This window comes from Phocoena sinus, chromosome 20 (genome assembly GCF_008692025.1).
Source record: "Phocoena sinus isolate mPhoSin1 chromosome 20, mPhoSin1.pri, whole genome shotgun sequence".
Lineage (NCBI taxonomy): Eukaryota > Metazoa > Chordata > Mammalia > Artiodactyla > Phocoenidae > Phocoena > Phocoena sinus.
The window spans coordinates 36,970,019-36,996,643 of NC_045782.1; the positions used below are offsets into that span (position 1 = coordinate 36,970,019).

The 26,625-nt window shown below is 57.9% G+C and overlaps 1 protein-coding gene across 1 annotated transcript in view; it reads right to left on the reverse strand.

Annotated features, from left to right (window-relative positions):
• Positions 1–26,625, reverse strand: part of SRCIN1 (SRC kinase signaling inhibitor 1) — a 63,609-nt gene that overhangs the window by 11,522 nt on the left and 25,462 nt on the right. Inside the window, 16 exon segments of the mRNA XM_032615614.1 lie at positions 192–346; positions 1,955–2,189; positions 2,636–2,773; positions 2,775–2,883; positions 3,225–3,372; positions 3,468–3,598; positions 8,685–8,860; positions 10,009–10,196; positions 10,489–10,532; positions 10,779–10,871; positions 11,933–12,786; positions 13,294–13,387; positions 13,841–14,039; positions 14,672–14,867; positions 18,737–18,760; positions 25,248–25,346. Coding sequence (XP_032471505.1) covers positions 192–346; positions 1,955–2,189; positions 2,636–2,773; positions 2,775–2,883; positions 3,225–3,372; positions 3,468–3,598; positions 8,685–8,860; positions 10,009–10,196; positions 10,489–10,532; positions 10,779–10,871; positions 11,933–12,786; positions 13,294–13,387; positions 13,841–14,039; positions 14,672–14,867; positions 18,737–18,760; positions 25,248–25,346 — 2,883 coding nt within the window.

Sequence of the window (26,625 nt, forward strand, 5' to 3'; positions counted from 1 at the left end):
CAGCTCCTCAACTACCAGGATGGCCCCTTGCCATGGAGGAAGCCCAAGCCAGAAGCAGAGTCACCACTGGCCAGCCTCCTTTCTTTCCTTCCACTTCCTCTGAGAGAGGGGACCACCCCAGAGAGTCTCCAGAGGTCATCTCAGGCATCCCCCAACTCGACCCCCTGACCCTACCCAAGCGGTGGTGGTACCTTGATGAAGGCCGAGTCCTTCTTGCTGGTGACCACGACCTCTCCAGTGCGCGTGGTGGTCAGGCCATGGGAGGAGGGGAAGCTCCGGCGGGGAGGGGGCGGCGGGGGCGACTTGGAGGGCTTCTCCGTGCGGTATCGGGGCACTGTCAGCTCATCTGCGGGAGGCCAAGGGACTGGGGGTCAGGGGACTCGTAACCCTGGAGTCTGTGCGCCACATCTGACTCCAGGGTTAGGATAAACCTGGCTTCCTCCTCCAGCGAGGAAGGGAGAGGAACGCGCAGGGGAAAGGACACAGGCCCCCTCCTCCTTCTCTCCTACCTCCCCGTGCAATCCAACCCCAAGCCCTTCTGCTCCTCCCCTTACAGCACTCTCATCCCTTGCTACTCAAAGTGTGGCCCGTGGAACAACAGCATTGGCAGCACCTGGGAGCTTCTTAGAAATGCAGAAGCACAGGCCCACCAGAGCTGCTGAATCAGAATCCACGTTCTAGCAGATCCCCGGGTGATTTCACGTGCACGTTCAAGTATGAGAATCACTACTCTAATCCATCCCTTTCCTGCCCACCCCTCAGCCCTGCCCTGCACAGATCTTTCATCCTTTCTCCATCAAGAGAGAGTACTATTCTGAGAGTCTGACCCCACCCACCAGGCTCTCCTCTCCCCCAATTCTTCCGGGGTGGGGGCTGCTTCCTGGGCAACCCTGCAGAAAAGTCCCTCAAGCCTGACATTCCTCTGCCTTTGATCCCCCAGCGATTCCCCATGACCCCAAACCACGTTCAAGTTTCTTGGCCCAGCACCCTCTGAGCCTGCCAACCTTTCAGCTTCAGCTCTGCCTTACTAATCCCTGGTCTGGACCCAGCTGGGCAACACCAAACACAGACCTCCAGGCATTTGTACGTGCTGTTTCTCCCTGGAATGCCCTCTCTCACTGGCCAGGGGAATGCAAGGCTCCAATGGAAAGTCCCCTTCCATGGGAAGCCCTTCCTGCCCTTCCAGGGCCTCCTCTAGGACAGCATTTAGCACCTGAATCCTATTTCCGGTTTACACACAAGGTATGGCCTGGGACAGATTACTTAACCACACTGAGCCTTAGTGTCCTCATCTGTAAAATGGAAATAATTACTGTATCTGCCTCCTGGGATTGTTGCAAAATTATAAGGATTGATACGTAGAACAGCATTTGGAGCAGTTCTTGCCGCATAGTAAGTGCTTGATAAACACAGATGTTAGTATTATTCTCCCACGAAATTTTAAGCTCTTTGAAAGCAGCCTCATCTCCTTATCCCCAGCACCTAGCAGATAAGTGGGTACCTAACAAATATATGTGGCAGGAATGAATAGACGCGTGAACGACAATTGCCATTTCTGGTTCGGGTTTCTCACAGGCTCAGGGAGCACAGGAACCCTGTCCGTATAGCTCAGCGCTGCACCCGCACCCCGTCTCACCACAGCCTCGCTTCTGGCACACACACTGGGTCAGAAGGTGCAGGGGGACGACCCTCTGCCTGGACTCGCTCATCCTCCCTGCATGGTCCTCTCAGCAGAAGTCAGAGCAGTGGGAAAAAATCACTGGATGGAGTCCAGTGCTATCCCGTCCTTCTGGGTCTCCCTTTGTGGACGAGGGGCAGGCCAGCACCTCCCTCCTCTGGCAGCCTGACCACAAAGATTCTCACTCCCAAGCGCCTCCCCCATCAACCTGAGAGCTCCTGAGGCTGGGGCTCCCCTCCTCTGGGCTCTTCGCCAGCCCCCTACCTGCCCCCATACCTGAGCCTCTCCTTCCACTGGGCTCCGTTCGGGGGGTTGCCTTCTGACCGTGGGGCATCTTGGGGGGCTTGTGGTCAGGGGTGGGGGCTGGGCCTGGGTGGGCCTTGCTCCCACAATCCAGGTCAGGGATGGCCTTCAGCAGCTCTGCCTGTGTCTCCTCCAGAAGCCGGTTGATGTCCTTGGCGCTGTACTGGGTCAGGGCTGCCCGCTTTTCCTCCCAGTCCCGCTCGGCAGCCTTGAGAGGAGGGGTCGACAGTCAGGACTGAAGTGGCTGCCCTGCTCCTGGACCTTTGGGGCCTCGGCCACACATGCAAGGAATGGAAAGGAAGCCTCCCGTTTGGTCCAAGCCTCGGGCTTCTCCTTGAGTATTACATGCTTTCCCTGTGAGCCTGGAATACCACCTTCACTACAAACTACTCTTGGGATAAACTTAGACCTGCTTTTAGACATTCTATTCTGTCTCAGCACATAATCTACTCTTATGCTAACACCACGCTGCCTTGATTATCATAGGTTTATAATATGCTTTTCTGTCTAGCAGGACTAATGTCACCCTCAGCATGCTTCTCAGACTTCCTCGTCCCCCAGGAACAAGTCCCCACGTGTTGGCACCTGCCAATCTAGGACGGTGGTGAGAACGTGTGAGCCTAGTTCTGGCCCCCCCCATGCCGGGCCCAGCACCTCAACAGACACAGCCTTGTCCATGCTTCTCTTGCCAGGAGTGTCCAGGCCTTTGGTGGGGTTGCCCGCCTTTGGGGTCGGAGGGGCCCCCTCGGTTTGCCCGCTCATCTCGTGGAGCTTCAGTGGAGGGCTGGGGGGGTGGCATTTCAAAGTCCAAGCTCTTGTTGAAGTCAGTCTCGGCTGTAACCTTCTTGGGGGACTGATTCAGGAGGTTGCTGGGGGGTGGCCACGCACCTTCGTCCACTTGCCTGGGGTTGGGAGAGTTGGGAGCAGCTGTGAGGCCTGCAGGGTGGTGGCCCCATAGGAGGGAAGCCTGGCCTGGGGGAGGTGGGGTTTGAGGAGGGCTCTGGGATCTTGCAGGACAAGTGGAAGGGCCTGGGGGAGGAGTGACTGCATCCGGCAAATGGGAGGGCCAAGCCTACAACATGCATGGGGCCACAGATCAGAGCTGAGGTGCAGATCCAGTGGGCACACCAGTGAGCTCTGTAGGAATTGGGATAAGGGGTCAGGTTGACCTATCGATCTAGCTCAGCACGTGACCTCACTGGGAAAGTGGAGGTCAGAGATAAGAACTCAGGGATAGTATGACCTTCGGATCTGGGCCAGCGTGTCTGTGACCCCACGGCAGCGCTTGAGTAGCCCATCCAGGCGCTGTGGCTCCTCCTTCAGGAACTTCACTGCCTCCACCTCCACACGCAGCACCACCCGCATCTTGCTCTGCAGGCCTGGGAAGTGAGCTGAGGGGAAGGGAAGGAGTGAGCTGGGGAGGGAGCAGCTCCGAGGACTGGGAGGACAGGCAGTGGGGTGGGGGTAGGGGTGCCCCCAGGCTCACCCTTGAGTTCAGTCAGCGTCTCCCCGAGCTGCTTCAGCACCAGCGCCTTCTCTTCCAGCTCGGGCCCAGGCACCAGTCGGTGGCTGTGGGACACGTCCCTCTGGATCTTCTCCACCGACTTCTCCAGGTCACTGCAGCCACACGGAAAGACCCTTTCAGCCCCTCTGGCCCCAGCCCAGCCCCCTGAAATTGGGCAGCTGGAAAGAAATCAGGCCACCAATCAGATCAAAATTAAAAGCCATTCACCAGACCACAAGCCCAAGTGAAATCAGAAAGCCAGGCTTCAGAGATGAGACTTAGAAGCACTCCCTAACAGGTGCCCTGGGTCCCCTCTCTGAAGTTCTGATCTTTCTTGACATCAATCCAAATCTCCCTCCCGGTAACTTGCATCCTATGATCCTCATTATGCCAAGGACACAGCAGAGAAATTGGCAGCTTTTCAGAGAACTGGAGGCACTTGCATGGGCCCCTAAAGCGTCTCTTTTTTTTTTTCAGGGTGGCACTGCCACGTCCATCTACCTTTGCTCCAGTGATCCAGACACTCAGCCTCTTTCCTCAATGATAAAGCTGCTTTCAATTTTCAGATGGTTTATGCTGAGCTTGTGGGGTTTTTTTTTCTTTTTTAAAAAATTTATTTATTTATATTTGGCTGCATTGGGTCTTCGTTGGTACGCTCAGGCTTTCTCTAGTGGCGGCGAGCGGGGGCTACTCTTAGTGGCGGTGCACGGGCTTCTCACTGAGATGGCCTCTCTTGTTGCGGAGCACAGGCTTTGGTGCACAGGCTTCAGTAGTTGTGGTGCACGGGCTCAGTAGTTGTGGCTCACGGGCTCTAGAGCGCAGGTTCAGTAGTTGTGGCGCACGGGCTTAGTTGCTCTGCAGCATGTGGGATCTTCCCGGACCGGGGCTGGAACCTGTGTCCCCTGCATTGGCAGGCGGATTCTTAACCACTGCACCACCAGGGAAGCCCTTGTGTCATTTTAAAACCCTCCATATTTCTAAAATGTAAATCAGACCACCAAGTCACCACTGCCTGTTTTGAACCCGAAATGGATCCCAACAATTTTTTTTTTTTTTTTTTTTTTTTTTTTGGCAGTACGCAGGCCTCTCACCGCTGTGGCCTCTCCTACTGCGGAGCACAGGCTCCGGACGTGCAGGCTCAGCGGCCATGGCTCACGGGCCCAGCTGCTGACCATCTCCAGGTCTCAACTTCCTCACCCAAAAAAATGGGGATGGTAAGAGTTCCTCCCTCCTGGGGCCACTGTGAGGATTAAATGAGTTAATGCAAGGGGTCAGCCCCTGAGAGCTGCTCTTCTTTTCCCTCCAGCTACATCCACTGTCCTCCTCGTCTGGCTTGCTTCTGTTTAGAACCATCCAGAATTGCTGAGGTCCTCGTATGTGCTGCTCTCCCTGGGCCTCTATAATGCCATTTCCTCTGCCTAGAACACTCCGTTTAGCACCGCCCCACACACGCACGCACGCACATGTGTGACTAACTCCCACTCATCCTCAGGTTCCAATGGGAACCTCTCCCCGCTTCCCTACACTTGGGGTTGGGGGTCTGCTTCCTCCCTGGAGCTCCTGTTTCCTGGGCTAAGCAACTCTAGGCAGGCAGACACCATGTCTTTCTGATTCATCTCTGATTTCCAGCACCTGGCATGGTGCCCGGAGCAGGATAAATGCCTGGTAAATAATTATGGAAGGAATGAATAAATGAAAGAAGGAACTCTGCCCAGGTAGGTCATCTCAGTTCTGTACTTGAGTCACTGATGTCCCTGACCCACATGCGAGACTCTACATACATTCCTGTCAAATCCCATCTGTTGGATTTCAGCTCAACCATCCACGTAGGAACAACTTTTGAATCTCAGTTCTACCATCCAACAGATTTGCTCCCCCTCAGAGCTCTGTGTCATCAGCAAATCTTATCAGCATGCTTTACACATCTTCATCCAACTAGCGGGTGAAAAGACAGATCACACTGGAGCCAAGGACAAAATCCTGTGAGTCAGCACTACCAAAGAGCTATCTTGTACTAAGTGCTTATGGCCTGCCAGGTGCACATTCATCTCTTCACTTTCTTTACCTTATTTAATCCTCACAACAAATCCTGTGAGTGGGAACCATTATTACCTCCAGTTGACACACAGACAGACAGTAGCTTAGGCACTAGACTACATTTCCCAGCCTCCCTTGCAGGTAGAAGTGGCCATTCGACTGAGGTCTAGTGAATGGAATATGAGTGGAAGGGTTACACGCTGCTTCCAGACCTGGCGCCTAAAAACCTCCCATGTAAGCTCCTCCATGCTCATTTCCCCTTCCTGTTGGTTGAAAGACGATGACCCTGTGGATAATCTTGGAAGACACATATTGAAGATGGCAAAACCTCCATTAGCCTGGGTCCCTGAATGACTGCGTGGAGGAAACCCATTCTGCTAACCCACCAATACTGTTTCACGAGAAAGAAAGGTATATTGATTACTTTTGAACCATTATACAATTTGTTATAGCAGCTAACCTAACTAATTAATTAGCTACCCTAACTAAGCTACCCTAACAATGGGCTTTGGCATTAAAAAAAAAAAAAAAGAGGCTCAGAGAGATTAACTAACCTGTCCAAGGTCACACAACTATTTTGTGGCAAAGCAGGATCTACTCCTGTCTGACTTCAGCCATTGGGTTCTGCTGCATCTCCCTCCCACACCGGACTAACATCACCCCACACCCACCCGCTGTCCCACCCAGCCTTCCCTCCGCCACACGCAAAAGAACAACTCTCTTTTGATGTGTGTGATAACCTGACTGGCTCAGGGTGGGCCAGTTTTGTAAAATGGTCACTCTCAAATATCACTCTGCAGAGGAAGGGCACTCAGGTAAGCCTTCAGGAGGAAATAACACTGCAACTCTCAGGCAGAAGGGACAAGGCCCGCCTCAGGCTCAATTAGCACCTCGATTTTCTGATCATTACCATCTGCCAAAGTTTGGGGGCCCATAACCTGGGCAGGCTCTGCAAGTGAGTCCAGACCAGCCCAAGTCTAGGCACTGGGATCAGAAAGTAGTGGGGTTTCCAGACCCAGGTTTAGTTCTAGAGGAGTTGAGAGGTAAGGGTCAGGACAGAGCCAGCTATATAATTTGGGGGTCCCAAAGCAAAATGAAGATTTTGCCCCTAGTTTAAAAATTAAGAATTTCAAGATAGTGACAGCAGAGCATTAAACCAAGCATGGGCCTTCACAAGCATGGGGCCCTGTGCGATTACACAGGTCACATGCTTACAAAGCTGGTCCTGGGTTGGGTCACATTATGCTCCAGAGGCCAAAAGGTCTCAGTCAGCAGAGGCTTTCCCTAAGGGCAACGTCTAGACAGCGCTCAAGTGCTTGGCTAGAAGGTCAAGTGAGTGAGCCAAGCTGAGTGAAGCACCGAATCAGCCTTTACTCCCAGCAAGATGCCAGGGGGCAAAAGGAAGGGGCAGAGTGAAGCCAAGCAAGAGCAAGCGTCCAGGGGCTGCAGCCACAGCAGGGGTAAGGATGGGCCTGCTGGCTGACTTAATGCCAGGAGGCTACGGGAGCTGGGCAGGGACGTCCCCCTGGCCAAGCCGAAGCCACTGCAGTGCTGGTGCGCAGCCCAAGCCCCACCCAAAAAAGGGCAGGAACTCCTTTCGAAGTAGATGGAGAATCCTGCCGGAAGCATATATCAGCCCCCAAGCTCTCTCAAGTGAGCAGTCTGAGCAATGGGTTTGATAACAGGGCAGCGGGTAGGGAGTCTGTGTACTCCTGGAGAACTGAGGTCCCCAGGAAGCTGAGGACCAGACACTCATATGACAGGAGCATAAATACATCCTTTCATCCCTTCTGCCTCTGTACTTTTATATTTCCTTTTATTTTCCTTTAATGTCTCAGTAAAGTTCCTTTTGAAAATTCCAACCCCGCTCCTCTGTGCTGAATAAAAAGGGGCAAAAAGGGGACAGGAAAGTTGAGTAAATGGAATTCCCTTGGTAAGGGGGTTGGCAGCCATCAGTCTACTTGGAGATCTGACAAGAGTTGACACTCAGCTGTCACACTAGGGGTGATGCAGTGGCTGCCACCAGCTTATTTCCAAGTGGGATGGCCCCTTATTTCATCTCAGCCACAAGGGGTCATGAGAATCTTTGCCCTGTGCATCACTGAAAAGCACATGTACTTATAGGCTGTGCGCCCAAGACTGAGGAGCAGGGACCCTTTTCAAGTAGCCCCTTGCAAGCGATACAGCCAATTATGAGCTTGGTGGGAAAGCTGGGCTCCTCTGAGCAGCCTCCCTGGCTCCAGGTCGCTGACCAGTAGAATCCAAGTCCTCTCTGGGAAGAACTGCGAAAATCTTAATACGGGGCACAGGTGAAGAAGCTGAAGTGCAGAGAAGGGCAAAAACTATCGTGATCAAACAGCTTCTCAGTGTTGGAGCTGGACCTCAGGCCCCTTGTGCCCTGAACCACCTAGAGGGAGACCAGATGGAGGAGCAGGGCCTCTGTCTCAGACCCCAGGGACTGACCAGGGAAGGCTGCAGTGGGCTGGGGCCGCTCACTCAGTGGATGGACAGCGGCAGGCAGCTTCTCCCTTCAATGGTGCCAGACAATCGAATCTTGGCCAGACAGCCATTTGTTAAATTTGGAGCAGAGGACTGTCTTCTGTTAACCCTTCCATGTCTAAGCATTTGGGGCTCTCTATTCCTGGAGCCCTGTTTCAGCTGCACTAGGACGGGAGGAGGGTTCTCCTTGGCTATACCTGGTCTCAGAGATCAGAGAATTGGAGTGGTGGCAATTGTGACTGGTCAGCACCAAGCTGACCAAGCTGGCCACACCTGAAAGCTCCACCTGAATACTCGAGGGTCAGTTTGCACGGGTCACAGGCCAGAACGAAAGCAGGCAGAGGGCAGAGTGACATCGGGCAGCTGGACGCATGAGAGTAAGGCTGCAGGCCACGGGGAAGCCAGACTGTGGACCGTTAGGGAGCAAGACTATAGCAAAAGCAGGCGTCAAGCCAGAAAAAAAGAAAACAGGAATTGTGCCAGATGGTCAAAGGTTTGTGGGTCACAGAGAAATCAGGCCACAGAGGAGGGGAGAAGGAAATCAGGCTTCAGAACGTCGCCTGTGATTCAGAAGGAAGGGAGCTTCGCCTCCCCGTGAAACCAGGTTGCCGGCCACCCAGGCCGCACCCCCAGCCCTCCCTCCAAAGCTGGGCCTAGCCTCACTTGAGCTGCTGGGTAATGAGCTCCTCGTCGTTGAGGTAGCGCAGCCGCTCCTCTTCCACTAGGGTGCGCTGCCGCTGCAGCGGGTCCTCCTGCCGCCGCGCCGCCTCCGACACGCGCATGCTCAGCTCCGCCTCCGTGCCCTTCAGCAGCGCGCGCAAAGACTCCAGGTTCTGTAGCTGCGGGACGCAGATGGACCGATGGACGCGGGTGGGAGGGAACGGAGGCGCGCAGCCGAGAGAGGGTTAGGAGGAGGCAGGCAGAGGAGAGCCCGACGCGGGGCAAGCTCCACGGAAGATACCAATGCTCGGCTCTGGCCGTGAGCAGCAGTGAAAGGGTGGGATGGCGGGGGGGGCACAGGCCGAGGGCTTAGTTCTGGGGAAGAATAGAGGCAGGAGGAGAACGGCCTGGGATAGTGGAGGGAGGAAGGAGTGCCACGTTGGGCCCTGCAGAAGGTGCAGCTGCAATGGCCGTGGCGGTTAGCTGCAGCGAGGGAGTAAGATGGTGGGGGGCGGAGGAAAATGTTTCGTTCTGGGTAAATATTGAGGCAGGAGAACGGGATAGCGGATATTTGGGGGGCAAGGGGTGGCCCTACGTAGGGCCCTGCCCACCTTGCCGCTGCATGGCTATGGCTTCGATGAAGGACTCAAGCACTGGGGTTTGATAGAGCTTCCGTGGCTGCGCCGGGAAAACCGAGTTCTAAGGCCGAGTTGGGGCAAAGGTGGGGTTGGGCGAGATCTTACCCATTGCCCAGATGGCAACTCTCTGCCCCCTCTCCAGCCTGTCTCTACTCATTATTCTCACCTGACGGGCCTTGGGATACTCTCGAGGAGCGGGCACAGCGATGCCAGGCTCCTGACTGGTGGGACCATCTGCCAGGCGGGGCGGGCCCGGGAAGACTGTGTGGGCTGAGGAAGGGAGAGCTGAGGGGATCTGGGGGAAGGGCTTCCGCCCAAGGGAGGGGAGGGGGTAGAGAATGCGGGGCAGGAAGGGACAGGGACTGCCCTGAGGGATACTGACCGGAGAAGGGGGCTCAGTGAGGTGCATTGGGGCTTCAGGAGAGCGGTGAGGATTAAGGAAAGGGGCAAGAGGGCTCAGTGAGGGGGACCCGGGCGAGGGATGGGGGCTTGGTGAGGGAGTAGAGACTCAGCGAGGTGGCGAGAGTTCGAGGAGGGTTTCGGAGAGCACCCCAGTGAGAGGCGGAGGGCCTCGGGATGGGGCAGACTCGCAGGAAGGAGTTTCGTGGGCGGGTTCTGGCGGGGCGGGGTTTGAGGGGGCGGAGTTTGAGGAAGCGGGATACTGGGCGAGGCCCCGGAGAGGGTGGTACCTGGAGCTTCCGCAATTGCTGAAGCTGGCTGCGCAGGTCATTGGTGCTGTTCTGCAGGCCACGCAGGTGTAGCTGCATCTGCAAACGGTTGATGGCAGTGGGCTGCCCCGCAGGCGTGCTGCTGGCCGAGGGCGGGGGAGGGCCGGACACTGGGGTGGCCCCGCTGCTCCGGCTGCCTGACCCGCAGGCTGCAGACAGGGACCACGAGGACGGGAGAAAGGGAATAAATCGTGAGCCTGGGGTATAGTCCTCCCCACTCCTGACCCCACACAGCAGCCACAGAGAGACGTGGCTCTGGCTCCCTGCCCCAACTAGTGGTCAGCCCTCTGCGAGGAGCAAAGCGCCGGAGCGAAGGCATCTTGGTCTAAGGTGACTACTCATTTATCCACTGAAGGCTGGTGATGTAGCCACTTTACAGATTAGGAATCGGAGGCTCAGAGAGGGCAAGAACCTGTGGGGGAGGGAAGAAGGGTCACTCACGTGCTGAGGGGGTGGCTGCTCCATTGGAGCCTTCAATCTTCTCACTGTGGCACAGGGAAAAGATGGCCATCAGGGGGTCCAGGCCCCAGACTGTCAAAGCTGGGTGAGACCTTAACATAAACTCCTCCAGTCCCCTGATCTTAGGACGGAGTCCCAGAGAAGGGAGGCGATTCACCCAGGGCAAAATGATGAGACCTTGGCCGAGCTGAGCCCAGGGCTCCTGCTGCTCGCCTTCCCCCGCTCTTGCCCACCCACATGCCTGGGCAGTGGTGCTGGGAGAAACACCTCACCTGGGGGTCTCCGGCTCCGAGCCTCGCAGCAGGGCACTCTGCACCAGGCCAGTGAGGCTAGCAATTTGCTTCTCCATGGCCTCCATGCGCTCCCTGGGGAAGACGGTGGCTTTGAGCAACCCCATCTCTGGGCATGGGGTCCCTCCTGCCCAGCGCCCCATTCCTAAGATGGATAATTAGAGGAAATACCATTCCCTCCCCAGCCACCAGCACAGACAATTCAAAGGGTCCCACTGCCTAAGGGTCCACAGCCCACCCCCAACATTGGAAAGGCCCTTCCCTGTCTGACAGTCACCCCCTCCCTCTCCAGACTCATCTCTCATCACTGGCTCCCTAATGGGCCCCACCCAGGTCACTCTGGGTCTCTGCACATGTATTCCCCCTGCCAGCATGCCCTCCTCCCTACCCTCTCCTCTGAAGCCATCCCAGAGTCCCCAGCAGCCTTGAGGAGTACACCCTCCCAAGGGAAGAACAAGTATTTTTTGCTGTGTCTCCCTCACTAGGCAGGGCGGGAACCGTGTTTGCTCAGCTTGGCATAGTGCAGTGGCTGGCACACAGGCCACAAGAAAGCTGTGTGAATGAATCGTTTCTTCTCACCTCTTAGCAGTGCTGCTTGAGGGCAGAGGGGGGGGCAGCTCAGTGCCCTGGTTACCTCCTCCAGCCTTGCACCCTTAGCAGGGAGCTGAATGATGGGCAAGAGTTCCCCAGCTCGGAGGCTACTTAAAGAAATGTGTCTCTCTCCCCAACCCCACTTTTTACCAGCACCCCCTCCCCAGTGGACTTCAGCCGGCCCTGTGCTGGACAGCTCTCATGGCGGCACATTCTGTGTCTGAGCAGGAAAGGCACTAAATAAAGAGTTCTACTTCAGCCTCAGTATTAGTTGGGGAAACTGAGGCTCAGGGACCGGATGCAAACCCAGGTCTCCAGGGTCCTTGTCTGGGGCCCTCTCGTCCAGCTCTCAGGCCTTGCAGATGAAACGTCTTTCCAGTGCCTTCCCTGCCACGGCCAAGATACTCTGGCGACCCCTCAAGGCTACTCCGGGTCTACAAGGATTCCCGGGTCTGAGAGTCCAGGACACAACCTGCCACGGACTCTGCCGTGTCCCCGCTCCCCACCCCACCCGCGCAGCCCCGGGCCTCGCCAGCGTCCCTCACCTGGTCTCCGTGTCCTTGGCTGGCACAGGCGGCCCGAACCCAACGAGCGGGCGCTCCCCAGGCCCGGGGAAGAGCTCGGGAGGGGGGACTCCAGACGTCGAGGAGCCCCCGGTGCTGCGGGTCTTGCCTCCGGGGCTCTCGGCGAAGACAGACGAGGAGCCTGAGTCCTTGCGGAAGGACTGGCGCACCGGCGAGCCGCGGCTGGGCGGCCCCGAGTAGGGGCTGTGCGGCGGCGGGGGGCCCCCGGGGGGCGCAGCCACGTCGGCCAGCTTCTGCGGCGACGAGGGCGGCAGGCGGAAGCCGTAGCCGTCGCCGTAGAGCGGGCCGCCTCCGGCCGCCGCCTTGTACAGCGAGTCCTCCAGGTCGGACTGCAGCGCGGCGGCCGAGTAAGTGCTGAGTGAGCGCACCGAGCCGCGCTTGTACAGGCCACCGGCGCCCGGGTAGGCGAATGGGTCGCCGGCGGCCGCGGCCAGGCTCAGGCGGCCCTCGTGGAGCAGCCCGTAGGGGTCGGCGTAGAGGCCCTCGCCCTTCACCAGCACCATGCCGCCCGCCTTGCCCGCCAGGTCCTCATCCGGCTTCACGTCGCGCCGCTCCAGGATGGCGCTGGGGCTCGGGCTAACGCCCGGTGCAGCGGGGGCGCTTCCCAGCCGCTCGGCCGCGTGGTGCACGGGGCTGCCGGCGTAGGAGGGCGGGCGCCCCCCGGCATACGACAGGCGCGAGCGGGACGGCGAGCCCGACGGCAGCCCCGACGGTAGCCCCGGCGGCGGCGAACCGGAGGCCAGGTGAGGCGCCGGCGACAGGTTGTTGAGGCGCCGCGTGGGCGATGACTCCCGCGACGCATACACCATCTCTCTCTGTGCAGAAGACAGCCCCCGAACCCCACAGGGCTGGTCACAAAGGGGGATCCCTTGCTTCTTACTTGAGGAGCCAGCAGCTCCCCCCTGACGCTTAGGAAGTCCCTTCTGTTCTCTGCCTTCCCACCCTCCTGCTGCATCTTGGGCCCCTTTCCCTTCAGGGCTCCCAGCACGGAGGAAGAAGTGGTGGAGGGAGAGGCACCAGAGGAGCGACCCCCAGCCCACCCTATGGTGGGGGATGGGAAGCGAAAAGGTAAGGGGTGGTTCCTGAGAGAGGTCTCCTAAAATATTTAGAGGCGGGTTCGAGAAATCTGATCGGACAAGAGGGGAAGGTGGCAGATGAGGGGAAGGACTCCTCCATGACTCCACAATTAATGGAGGCCAGCCTCTGCTTCAGCTTCCATATTCCCTTCTCCAAAGCTGTCCCTGGTGACAAGTGGCTAGACTCTGTGCTCCTGGACCCCATCTGCCCAGCCTCCCCAATGCCGGGGGCCTCCCCAGCCATACCCGGAGGTCCCCGTTGGTGAGGTGTGAGCCAGGGAAAGCGGCGTAGAGTGGCTCCTTCCTATAGATCTTGATAATACTGCGGTCCTGGATGTCCCTGGGGGCGGGAGGGGTGCAGAGGGTCACCATCCCCCAGCCCTGTGATGAGGAGAGGAAGCTACTCCAGGCAGACGGAAGAGGGGTGGCCAAGAAGGGCCGCGAGCCCCAGCCCCTTCCTAACTCCCTGCTCAGTGGATTTCGTGCCTCGGACTGCCTGCCACCAACACACACACGCTCGGCAGCTTCCACCCCGTACAGCTCCTCGGCCTCACGAGCCATTTTCAGGTTAGCTCAAGCCAAGGCCAATCAGCAGGGGTGGATGATTTAAAGGGAGGGGGTGGGGCCGGGATGACCGAAGAAGGGGGCGGGGCGGTAGGGCTCCGGGAGGAGAGGGGTTAGGGCTGAGGTTGGGTCAGGAGGGGGCTGGGGAATGACCTGCGGCGTCGAACCCCCCCCCCTCAGAGGAGGAGTATGGGGAGGCCCACCCCATCCCCCCCGGGGCCACGCCCACCGGACGTCCTCCAACTCGTAGAAGACGTTGCGAGCCTCGTCCTTGATGAGGATGGCTGTGTTGGGCGACTTCAGCATGCCCATGGTGAGCTTCTGCGGGAACATGTGCGCGATGAGTGCGTGCAGCGTGTCCAGGCTGCTGACCTCGTGCGTGATGTGCACGCGCCGAGTCTCCTCCCCGAACTGCAGGAACAGCACCCCTGCGAAGGAGACGCCGCCCTCGCTGTCAGGGCCGCTATCACCACCACGCCGGCGGCCCGGGGAGCCTTGGGGAGCCGCGCTGGTCCCGCAGAGGCAGGGTCTGAGACCGGATGCCGCCCCGGAGTGCAGGTGCACCCAGGCACTCCTCATGCCGCCGGCCCCTTAAGGCACCTCCTCGACCCCAGGCAGGTTGGAGTCTGGACGAGGAAATGGAATTGGGGGCAGGAGCAGGTGGGGCAGAAACTGAGAGTGAGTGGTTGCTTTGGGGGAGAGAGGTGAGAAGGGAGGGGATGAAGGAAAGGGGGGCTGCTGAAGGGGGTGAGAGAGAAGCCTAAGGGAGAGAGGAGGCTTGGAGAGAGAAGGACAGGGCAGGGGGTGCTGAGGGAGAGAGAAGTGAGGGAAGAGAGAAGTGGAGGAAAGTTGGAAAGGAAGCCACAGAGGAGGGAGAGGCCTTGTGGGGAGGAGATTGCTGGGGGGAGGGGGGGAAGATGGGTATGGGGGAAGGGAGCCAGAGGCTTACTAGAAAGATGGTTGAGAAGAGAGGGAGTGATAAAGGGGCTGGACTGGGTTCCAGGGTGAGCGGAGAAGAGGGAGGAGCCAGTAGTCTGGAGGGAAGATGGACAGGCAGTACCTGGAGAGCGCAGCTTCGTCTGGCTGGTTGAGCGGGAGAGGGGCAGGCTCTGTCGGAAGCGGTTCATCCTACTGAAGCCCAGGGGCAGCTCCGCCTCCGACATGGTCTCCAGTGACTCAGCGGAGGCGTACGACAGCTTGGCCGCCTGGTCTGCCAGCCCAGGCTGGGCTCCCTGAGTGTGGCGCGAGCTGCGGGTCTGCAGGGGCAGGGCGGGGCAAGAGGAACCAGGAATGACCCCTTCACTCTGCCCATTGCCCCCATCCAGTCCCAGGGAGCCCCAGCCAACCAGCCAGTGAGACACACACACACACACACACACACACACACACACACACACACATACACACACACCCCGGAGGGTCTCCTGGATTCCAGACTCGCTGTGTGGCTGCAGGAGAGTTCCCCAACCTCTTGGGGCCTTGGCCTCCCCGGGACACCCAGCAGGTAAGGAGTGGGCAAAGGACTCAGGCACCCTGGGAAGCCAGACAAGAAACCATCTGAGCGGGAGCCATGGGCACACCTGCTATTTTAAGATTCCAAAGAACAACAAGAACACAAATTTGTCACCGAGGTGAGCCGCAGAATCGTTGAGCAAATTGGGGCACTAGTTCCAGACATTAATTAAGCGGCGGATTCGCGAGCGATGAACTTTTCCTTCATGGAGTTCAGAGGGTTGGGGTGGGGGCGGGAAGCAGGGAGAAAGCAGAGAGCGAAGGACCCCAGGATCCCAGCTCTGGGAGGTATGGGCCCTCACAGAGCTGGGAACAATGTCCTGGACTTAGGGTGACCGGGAGGACCACCCCAAACCTCCCAAAGCCAGGTGGACCCCAGTTTCGCACAGACTGCCTGCCTAGTACATGCAGTGCACATGCTCAGCCCGCACGAGCACATCGTAAGTGCCAGGCCTCAGCCCCTCCCTGCATGGCACATGCTGCCACACAGCCAACCTGCCTGGCTAGCCTCCCAGAGAAGCCTCCTCCAGTACCAACATAGCAGCCCCTTGCCCTGAAGCCACAGCTGGGGGTGATACCTGGCTGGGGCCAGGGAAGGCTGTCACCCAGTGACCACTCCCTGCCCCAGGGACAGCTCGATTACTCTCTCCTTGGGAGAGGGGACACCCTGATTTCAATTGCACTTCAAGAACCTACTTCTGGCTGAAAGCTGGGGCTGTCACTCAGGGCCACAGCTCCTGCCAGTCTGCTCCAGCCCCTCCCCTCAAACCTGGTTGCTGTCAGAAACCAATCTATTTAAGGGAGAAAGATACTGAATCAGATCTACATCATTCCCTGTTATGTAACGTTATATATATATTAGATGTATCACCACATATACATGTTATCAAGAGAAAAATCATGTTGCCCAATTGTATTTTTTTAAAAAATATGTTGCCTATCTTCAACAGCAACAAATCATTCAAAACCATTAACACTGGTCATCTTGGGGTTGAGACAGCGCATTCCCTTTCTACTTTATACATTTCTCTGCCGGGTGAACTTTGCGCAATCAGAATGTATCATTTTTATAATTTTTTTAAAAACAGTAAAAGTGTCTCTAAAAAGGAAGTATTTATTCTCCTCCTCAGCTCCCTCCATCCCCAAGTCCTGATTAAACCCTAATTAATCTCCATCTTCATATTAACTCAATTTAATGTTCCAGTCGGATTAGCACTCTCGAAAAGAGAGAGCATCTTCCTCTGACGGACAGTGTGCCCAGCTGTCCCCAAAGTGTCCTCAAGGGCTTGGAGATATAGCAGGTCAGATTTGGGGACATTAGCAGGCATCCAGCCTCAAGCACAATGCCTTGACCAGCGGGTGGGCATGGTTCTGGGGAGGAGGGAGGCAGCGTAGCAACTGGACCCACTGGGGGAATGCCTGTGCCCAGACTTTGGACCCTGCAGCTCAGTTCTAGGCTGATCACCAGTGCTGGCCTACGCCCTTCTCTCTTCCCAGTGTGGGGAACCAGGCCTGGTCTGGTGGTCATGAGGTTGCCAGGCAACTGGAAGGTCAGTGGTTGCCAGGCTAGTATGGATGAGGGGCTACAGAATTCAGGCAAAATGAGGCAGCTAGCAGGGATGAAGAGTAGGAGGTGGCCACGGTGCCTGGGGGGCACAAGTGAGTTGCCAATAAGAAGATGGAACAAGGGCCAGAATGAAGGAGGGGCAGGGATCCTAGGGACTGAGAAGGCTGCCCAGGGAACCCTGCGAGAAGAGATGCCCACATTCCCTGCCCCACCGGTTCCTGTCTCCATCCTGGCCTCCTGGGCGCCTTTCCATTCTCACAGCCTTTGTAGAAAACCCTCTTGAGAAGAGAGAAAGCCCATTAGCATGTCTCTCCAGCCCTGGGCTGGGACAACAGAGCAGAAAAACAGTGAGACATCCAGAAGGACTTCCTGACTAGAGGGAGATGGCAAGAGAACAAAACAGTAATTTAAGCGGAGCTCTCCAAAGATAGGAAAGGGCTTCCCAAAGATCGGAAGCAGTGAGCACCAGTCCCTGGAGATGCTCCAGTGAGGAACCGATGACTCCTGGTCAGAGATCAGGCAGACGGAAACCCTGAGTGGGGCAGTCAGACTAGGATCTGAGATTCCCAAAAGCTGTCCACAGGCTAGGACCGAATCACTTGGGAGCTTTTAAAAACACTCTTTCCAGTGCCCCACATTCACTAAATCTGAATCTCTGGGGCTTGGAGCCTGGGGTTCAAGGTTTTTGACAAATTCCCAAGGTGATTCCAGGATGCTAATAGCTAATGAGGTAAGGCTCACCATGAGCCAGGCACTGTGCTTAAGACATGCAGTCTCGCGTTTCTTCTACCTTTACAACAACTCTATGATGTAGCTACTGTTCCATTTTATGGAGGAGAAACCAAGGCTCAGAGAATTATGTAACTTGCCCCAGGTCACCCAGCTAGTTAGTAGCAGACTGGAATTCACCACCAGGCAGCCTGGCCCTTGGCCCCGTGCATTGAACCACTATGCTCTACTGCTTCCTCCAAAAAGGCTATATGCCTGATGCCACAACTCTACAATTCCGTGATTCTCTGATTCAAGAACTTTTCTCTGGGAGGATGCATGCAAACAAGATGCTTGGAGCAAGAAGACACTGGGGGGTGGGCTTCCATGGTGGCGCAGTGGTTGAGAGTCCGCCTGCCGATGCAGGGGACATGGGTTCGTGCCCTGGTCCGGGAAGATCCCACATGCCACGGAGCGGCTAGGCCCGTGAGCCATGGTCACTGAGCCTGCGCGTCCGGAGCCTGTGCTCCACAACGGGAGAGGCCACAACAGTGAGAGGCCCGCGTACCGCAAAAAAAAAAGATGACACTGACACTGGGGGAGTCTGGAATGTATACCTCCCACCCCCTGTCATGATGCCCAGGATTTGACGGACCAGAGACTCCAGGACGCAAGCAGCAGTCTAACTTAGTTCAGTTCTGAGCCTGGTGCCAGAGAAGAGGAGGTCCAGGAGCGTGCTCCCTTGGGGGTCAGCAGGATGCCCTTGGAGGGGACAGACATCTCTCTAGCTGTGGATGGTCCAAACTCTCCAGAGGAGACAGGAAGACACCATCCCTGAGCCCAGCCCTCCACTTGAGCAATGGGTTTGGGGGTGTAAGTCTGTGAGTCTCTTGCCTGGCACTGACCAGCTCCCCACAGTGGAAAGTAAGAAAGGGATGAGGGGCCCATTATAGTCACAGGGCCTCCCTGGAAGATAAAGTCTGAGTTCAGAGAACAAGGCCCTCAATAAGATCACGGGGTCCACTTCCGTCCCCTGGAGCCAGCAGTCCCTCCAGGCCGGGGAAAATACCTCTCTCATTCCCAAATGCTCTTCACGTCCTGGGGAAGCCTGAGCATCCCCAGCCCAGATCCCCAGCACAGGTGGCACAAACTCCCACACTGGATCCACAAGCCCCTGGCAGGCGAACCCAGGCTCTCTCAAAGCAGCAGACCCAGCCTGCAGTCCCACACCCACCACCCACACCAGACGGTCCAACTTTGTGCAAAGCATGTGCAGGGAGGGGCAGGGGCGGGAGAGCACATGCGGTTGTCACGGACGCAGAAGCACCACACACTGACCTTGAAACTCCAGTAGTTTGGCTGCTGATGGAAATAAGAGAAGAGATGGTTATGCGGGGGCGCTGGGAGGACAGAGTAGGGCCAGGGGCAGGTTAGAGACCCTTGGCGCTCAGGACTCAGCCCTGGGACATGGGCCCTCCACCCTCCCAGGAACAGGAAGGACGCCATGCCTGGTACATCCCATTCTTTACGGAGGCCCGGGATGGCCCTGAGCGGGCTCCAGGCCTGCTGCTGGGGGAGGGGAGAGCCATCATTCCAGACGTTTATAAGCCACATAACCTAGTCACAGTAACTGTCCTCGGAGAGTTACAGGCAGGAAAAGACGCAGATGACCATGATACAGGGAACACGTGAGACACTGGCAGAGCTGAATTGGAGCTGCAGGGTCAGAGAAATGGCATCTGGTTGTGGCTGGCCAGGGAAAACTTCCCGGAAGAGGTGGCATTTTTGGTGAGTCTTTAAAAAATGAACATTTTTGGTGGGTCTTTAAAAAATGAGCAGCCGGAGGTTGGGAGGAAGAGCCTGCTGAGGAGAGGGCCTGGGGAGGCATGTGCAGGGTGTGTTGAGGGAACAGTTCGGTTTGGCTGGGGTGCAGGGCCTGGGAAAGTAGCAGGTTAGGCTGCAAAGAAGGGCCTGGGGCCAGAGGAGCGCCCTTAAATGCCAAGTGAAAGAATTGAGACTTAACTGGCTGGACAAGCAGAAAGTATTTGTGTGAAACTGAGTGGGATGGGACTGGACCCCAGGAGGGCTGATGGGGCAGGGAGTGGAAGAGGGAGGCAGGGGGCCAAGCCCAGGGCAGGGAGGCCTGTGTAACATGATGGACCTGGGTTATAGGGAGAGTGGACAGATGCCCATCACCCCACAGCACTGGGCAATGGATGGGGAGCCATGGACAGCAAGGGAGTGTCGGCAATGTTCTGTGGTTGAACAGATGAGAGGGGAGGGCTCCTTGCTCCCCTAGAATGGGGGCCTCAGGTTCCTCCTCATTCACAATAACCTACAGTCACCCTGCGTTCCCTGGAGACCAGAAGGCCCCTCCAGATGGCTAAGGACAAGGGAGGAGTGGCCCGGAGGCCGGATTGGTTCTTGGCAAAGCTGAGGGCACCCTGCTGACCGGTGCCAGCCTCCGCAGGAAGACAGAGGCAGCAGATGGCCTGGCCCTGGGGTGCCTGGCACCAACAGACGAGATTCCCTAGGCCTCAGAGCCACTGGCAGAGGGGACTGACACCAAGGGCCCCTGATGGGGGGAGGACACCATGGCGGGGTGTCCTGTGCCGTCTGAATACCTTAGTGGCGGAAAGGAGGTGGAGAGGGGCCCTGCTGGGCTGGAGGCTTCGGATCTTTAGGGTGGGGGTGATGCCAGGCTAGGGCTAGGATGAAGAGGTTTACTCATCAGGACCATTCCCTCTGGGCCACAGTCCCCACCTCTCCCCCCAGCATTTGCTCCAAGAGAGGCAGAGGAAGGGGACAGCAAAGTCTGGGTGTCAGGGGATGCCCACAGGTGCTGAGGGGAGGGGAGGTGGGGGACTGGAGTATCAGGCTGTAGCCACAGCTGCCTGTGGCCTTGGGGAGGGGAAGGAGAGCAGAGCGAGTGGACATGTGATGGCAGGGGGTGGGGGGCAGAGCCAGGCAGAGGGCAGGGGAAGGTTTATGATGAGAGTCATGTCTGCAGCCCCAGTGGTGACGGACGGCTCTGCAGAGAAGGCCACCGTCCCTCATCCACCACCACCATCACACCCCCTCATCCACCACCACCATCACACCGTGTACACACAGGCCACCCACAGCGCCCACACGGAGAGCTGCGTACAGACGCGCAGACATCCTCCAGTAATGACATAGCCACAAACACACCCAGAGCAACAAAGACATGCCCACAAAGGGACACAAACACTTGGAGAAAAGCCCTCCATGGTCAGAAACAACCCCAGAAATAGAAACTCAGAGACAGAGCTATTCATACGTGGACCAACCCCATTCATACAAAACATGCACCCCCGGCCCGCCCAGGACACTGACCTGTTCACACACACTCCCACAAGCAGAATCACAGAGGGCACCCTGGAGTCACAGAAACAGACAGAGACATGATGGATACCCATTCACACATATGTACACACATACACGCACACCAGCTGCAGAGACACACACAGAGAAATCTCGCCCCTCCTTCCCCCCACTAGCCAGGTCACGGTGCCTCTGGCCGCCTCAGTCACTGTGCCATGCCTGTGATGTCCCAGACATGCGGCAGGTAGGTGAACTCCTGATTCAAAAGAAGCAGAAGATGTGCCCCCCCGCCCCCCCGCCCCAAATGTCAACACATCAGACTCAGTGTGTGCACATAGCTGGGGCCCATCTCATGTCTCTGGGAGGGGGACAGGGATGGCGCCTGGTTACAGCCACGCTAGCCATGCCCTCAACCTGGGCCTGCCTCAGGCAACGCTGGGCACATCCATGGGGCAGCCAGACCTGGAAAGGAGGGCTGAGTAGCTGGGGCCAGGGGAGAGGACTGGGTGGCATCAGTGCCACAGAACAGGCCAGCCAGGCCCCACTAGCGGGTAAAGGTGGAAGAGATGCTGTTTTTGTGCTTGGTGGACTTGGAGTGAGGCTGAGATCAGAGTCCTGGGGCTTCGGGCGCTGGCTGGTCGAGTACACAGAATCCCGCCCCTCCGTCACCTCGGAAAGTGGGAAGGATGATCCCCCTTCACGCTGGCCCCACCAGCAGTGAGGCACAGAGTCTCCTGGCAACTCAGTGTCCTTGGAGGGCAAAAACCATAGTAGGGAGAGGTCCTTGGGGATGCCGTCTATCTCCCGTCTCTGTCTCTTTCCAGGGTGTTAAACCCATGGGACAGCCTTGGGTGCCTAAGAGCGGAGGGCTCCTCTGTTTGCTAAGGTAGGACTCTCCTCCTCCAATCTCCAGCACCCTTTACTCCTCACCCTCTTCCTGGTTGTCTGTTCCTCCCGTCCTGCCCCACACAGTGCCTGGTATAGAGTAGGCTCTCAACAAGTATTTGGCCATGAATGAGTGTCAAGAAAACAGGACCAGCCACAGGTGGAAGGGGGTATCTCTGCATACTCTTGTCTGGTACCATTTTCCATCTCCTGGCACCCAGTACAGCTCAGCCTTCCATGTCTTTTCCCTGGGAATTTCCCAGCACCAGAAACCCCCGGCAGGATGGCAGAGGGCAGGAAGGGCCCAAGAGAGGTCTGGCTCGCCAACCCAAGTGAAAACCTCCAGTATTAGGGCAAAGCTGTCTCCCTCCCCCATTCTCAGAGAGGGGTGTCTCACCTTCCCAGAAGACAGTGAGACAGTGAAAAAAAGAAAGGGCTGAGTAGGAGAGGCCCTTCCAGGTAATCACTTGTAGGGAAGAGTCTTACAGGAGCTGGGGCAAAATGAGAGGTGTTCTAGGAGGATAAGATGGAAGCCAACCCATCCACTCTGTAGGGACCAGGCTTTCAGAAATGCGAGAAGGGGAGCTTCCTGGAGACCCAAGGAAGCAGCGCCAGGAGGTCCTCAAACTCCCTGCTGAGAAGAGGAAACAGCTTCTTCCCTCTGGGGGCTAAGGAGTTAACTCCCTCCCTCCTCCACCCTAGGCGCCCTTGGTGGGGTTCTTCCCTCCCCCCTGCAGCTGGTCCTTTCTCCCCCACGCAGTGCGCTGGGAGGGCGGGGCCGTGTCCCCTGGGAGCCTTAGCCCAGCCAGCTGAGGTCTCTCCCCTCCCCTGGGGAGACGTCCTCTGTAGGTTAGGTGAGTGCGTGACCCCTCCCTGACCTCGAGCCCCGAAGACGATGCATCCTTCGGAGAGGGAGGACAACCCATGGGTCGCACCCTCGCTCTAGTCCCCTGGCTCTCCGTGCACCGGCGCACACACCCACCTTTCAACTCTTGTGAACAAGCGTCCACGTAAACATTCGCCTCCCGCCTCCCTTGCCCCCGCCAGGCTGGGGCTCCTTAACGCCCCCCGAGGGCGCCAGCCTCCCACCGCGACGCACGTGCACTACTCCGGCCCTCTCCCCTGTGTGCCCGTCGACATGGTCACCTCCTACCCCTTCCCAATGCAGTGTGTGTGTGTGTTGGGGAGGGGGGTTGCGGCGGGGCAAGGGCGCACCCCGGAAAGGTCATGACTTTCTGAGGCTGGGGGAGGGGACGCCAGCCACATTTCGGGGTGGGGGCCGGTCCCCTGCGGAAGGCTGAGAACGAGATGGGGGAGGGGAGGGGGCGTTTCTCAGGGATCCGGAACCGCAACGGCCTGCGAGCCCCCCACCCCCAGACCGCCCCTCGGAGTCGTGGGAAGGGCCCCCATCTCCGTGCCCCCGCCCCGCGGAACCCGAGGCGGCTACCCCGGCGCCCGCAGCCGCTCCCCCTTACCTGCGGCCACAGGTGTATACGCGGGGTTCTCAGCCCCAGGTCGCGCGTCGGGCGGGGGAGGGAGGGCAGCCCCCTACTCCCACCCGTCTGGGCTCTCCCCTCCCCCGGCCGCCTCCGCAGCCCCAGCCGCCGGTGCCCTTTGCTGCAATGAGAGAGGCGCCGCCGCCGCCGCCGAGAGGGCCCGGGCCCCGGTCGCCCCGGTAACCGCGACTCCACCTGGCGCGGCACGGCGCGCCGCCGTGCACATCCTCTCTCTGGCCCCCTCCCTGGCGCGGCCCCGCCGGCGCAGCCCCGCCAAGGAACGGCGGTGGCTGGTGGCTGCGTCGCCGCGGTCACCCGATACGCCGGCCCGCCGCCCGGGACTCGGGTTGCAGCAGGAGGGAGGGAGGTTAGACAGCCTAGTGGAAGCGGGGGAAGGGCTGTGGCTTGGAGTCTGGCCTCCGGTCCCCTCTCAGGGTCTTCTTAAGGCCCCAACCCCCAACGATCTGGCCTAGGGTGTGTGTGGGCGGTGGGGAAGGAGAGTGGCCTGCCTCCCGACCGGCCACTCTCTGAGCTTACAGTCTCTCCCTACCGGAGTCTCGGCTGTGCACCGTTTCCGTTCTAGCTCTCCCGTGACTCAATTCCCAGCCAAGTCTGGGAGGCCTAGGATGCCTAAATTTCCTCCGTGGCCTCTGATCCTGCTCTGCTGTGTGACTCTGGCATTTGCTGAACGTCTCTGGTCCTGCACTTTACAAAAAGGAGCCTCGTACCCAGCCATGGGGAATGGGAAGTGTGATAAGCGCTAAGTATAAAGTGATGACAAGATCCTGGGCACAGCCACTTTTCTCTGTACTTCAAAGCCCTGGGGTGAAGGACTCTTTCCTCCATCAGAGTAGATTTCAGATGTGGACAGGCCTGGGACCCCATAACCTGGGACATCAGAGCTCACCAAGTCCAGTCTCACTTCCCTCCATCACCCCAACTCGAGAAGCTCCATCTGCTCTATCCAGGGAGCGCCCGCGTCCTCTGCCTCATCACCATCCCTGTCCTAGCCCCACTCTGACCTCCACCGCACATGTGGCTGCTCAAGATGAAGCCATCCCACTTGCCATCTAGCCTTGGGCGCAGACACATCTCTGTTCCCTAAGTTCGGTCAGTACAGGGCCAAGAGCTGGGAAAGGAAGTGGGCTGGGTGCCCTGTGAGTGATGCCAAGCATGCCAATCTCTTGCTAGACTTGAGTTACACGCAGCTAAAAGTACCGTGCTCTGGAGCCTTGTTTTTTCCTAGGCTGTCACATTTTTCCTTCTCCTAATTCTTCTTGAAAAAGTCAAGGCTTGCTGCCCCTCTCCAGGGGGAGCAGGGTACGCAAGGAAGAGAAGATGGTGCCCATGCGACCCATTGGATTCTCTGCCACTACACCTCCTCTGCCACCCTCAAGTCACGGCCCCATCAGGGCTGCCCCTGACCTCCCTGGCCCCTCCTCCCCTCTGGGCCTTCAGATGACTGTTTTTCTCCCACAGCAATGTCCAGGCCTGAGCTGGGAGCCTGAGCCCTTAGGATCCTGTCCCAGGGTGCCCCTGTCCATCTTCCCATCAGGGAAACTGAGGCATATGAAGAATCAGGAGATCAGTTCAGAACAAATGGCTAGAGACCAAGGTCCTCTTCACATTTTGAAACTAAGCAGTGGACATAGCAGGAAGTGTGGGAGAGGGATATCATGAAGAACTTCCTGCTGGTGAGACATCAGGGGAAGGTTGGGTCTGCTCAGAGATGGAGGATAGGGTGGGGATAGAGGAACGAGATGATCCACAGTGGGGGTGGGAATTGGGTGCAGGGCACAAGAGATTCCTGAAAACCAGTGGGGTGAGGGGAGAGGTACCCCTGTTTAAGGAGAGAAGGATTTTTTTTAAAAAAGGTTTTTTAACCTGACTATTCCCCCTCAAAAAAACGCCCTCCCCAAAGCCAAACTTTGGGGAGGTGGCGGTAGGAATTAGACTATCACGGGGAGAGTACGGGGCATAGGAGTCTCCTGAAAATGCGGGCTCCTACGTAAGAGAAAGGGATGCAAAATTAAAATCCTGGATATCCCCCCTCCAAAAACTATCCTCCCCAAAGCCCAAGTCTGCCATGGGTTTGGGGGGTGGGGTGGAGGCGGGTGACTCACCTGGGCCGGCTGGCCAGCCCCGGAGGGGGCGGAGTCGCCATGGAGGTGGGAGCAGAGGGAGCTGAGGAGGCACACGGGGTCCACGGTCCAGCCGCCGACCTGTGTGTGCGAAGCGGGGGACACCCCATTAGGGGGAGCGGGCAGGAGCCGCTGGGGGACTGTGACGGGGTGGGGGGGGCATTCCTGGGGCAAGTCTGGCACAGAGCTCACCCCGCAGGGGGGCCCTGCGGCACTGGCTAGTCCCTGACGAGGCTGGGTCTCTATGCGGGGGGGGGGGGGTGGGGGGGGGCCCTGGGCCTGTTGCCGGGTCTTTCTCTCCAGTCAGCCTGGGGGCTCTCTGAGCCCAGGGCAAGGCCTTCCCCAGCGGATACTGCTGAAGTCCTTGTCTTCAATTCTTGACTGCCTCTCCGGACACTCTGCAAGGGGGCTGTCCCTCGCCTGTCCCTTCCTCCAGCTCTTCACTGCCCCCTCGTTGAAGCTGTGGGCAACCATTCCGCAGGGGGCCTCAGCCCAGTGTGCCTCTGTCCTGACAGCACCGCTTTCCTCCCCGCCATCTCACGGACGTGACTTTCTTCTCCCACACCACACCTAAGGCTTGAAACCCATCCCCTCCTGATTTCTCCGGGACCTCAGCATCCTCAGAGTCATCCGTCTCTCATTAGGTCACCCCGCTAACGTACTGAGCCAGCGCTAGGCTTAGGCCCGAGCGTTCGATGTGAGTGAAACAGCCGTGGCTCCTACACACTTACTCCCCAAGGCAGGGAACGAGTGAGTGAATAAATAAAGGAGTGAATTTGTGAGTGGCCGTGCTTTGACTCACTTACTGAGCACCTACTCTGTGCCGGTGAATGTGCCAGACACACAGGAGGCCCTCAAACACGCCCACGTGCTCTCTTACACGCCTGCTGCCCCTTGAGGCCGCCACGCCGGCTGTCTGCATATTTTTCTGGCCAAACCTCCCCGGACAGATCTGCAGCCCAGGGGTCCTGTTCCCTCACCACCTCCAACCTCCTCGACCCCTGACACTGGCCGTTACCTCACCACAGCACGAGAAAGGAGCTCTTGGTACCCTCCAGACCCACAGATCCTGGCCGGTCCCAATGGCTGTTTCTCTCTCCCATCCCTCCAGACTTCAGAAGTGCAGGGGGCCCTCCTGCTGGGCCTTCGTCCTCTTCCTCAGGGATGCAGGACATTTCCGGTTCCCCCTCCCCATCGGTCATGGGCCCTCTCCCTTCTGAGACTCCATTCTGCCTTGGTGACCAGGCTTACCCTGGGTCCCACTTCCATTTCTGCCCACATCGCACTCAACCTCCCTTCTGAAGCTGTGGTCCCTTCAGAGTCTTGAGTTGTATATTCAGTGCTTAACAGACTTCTGCGG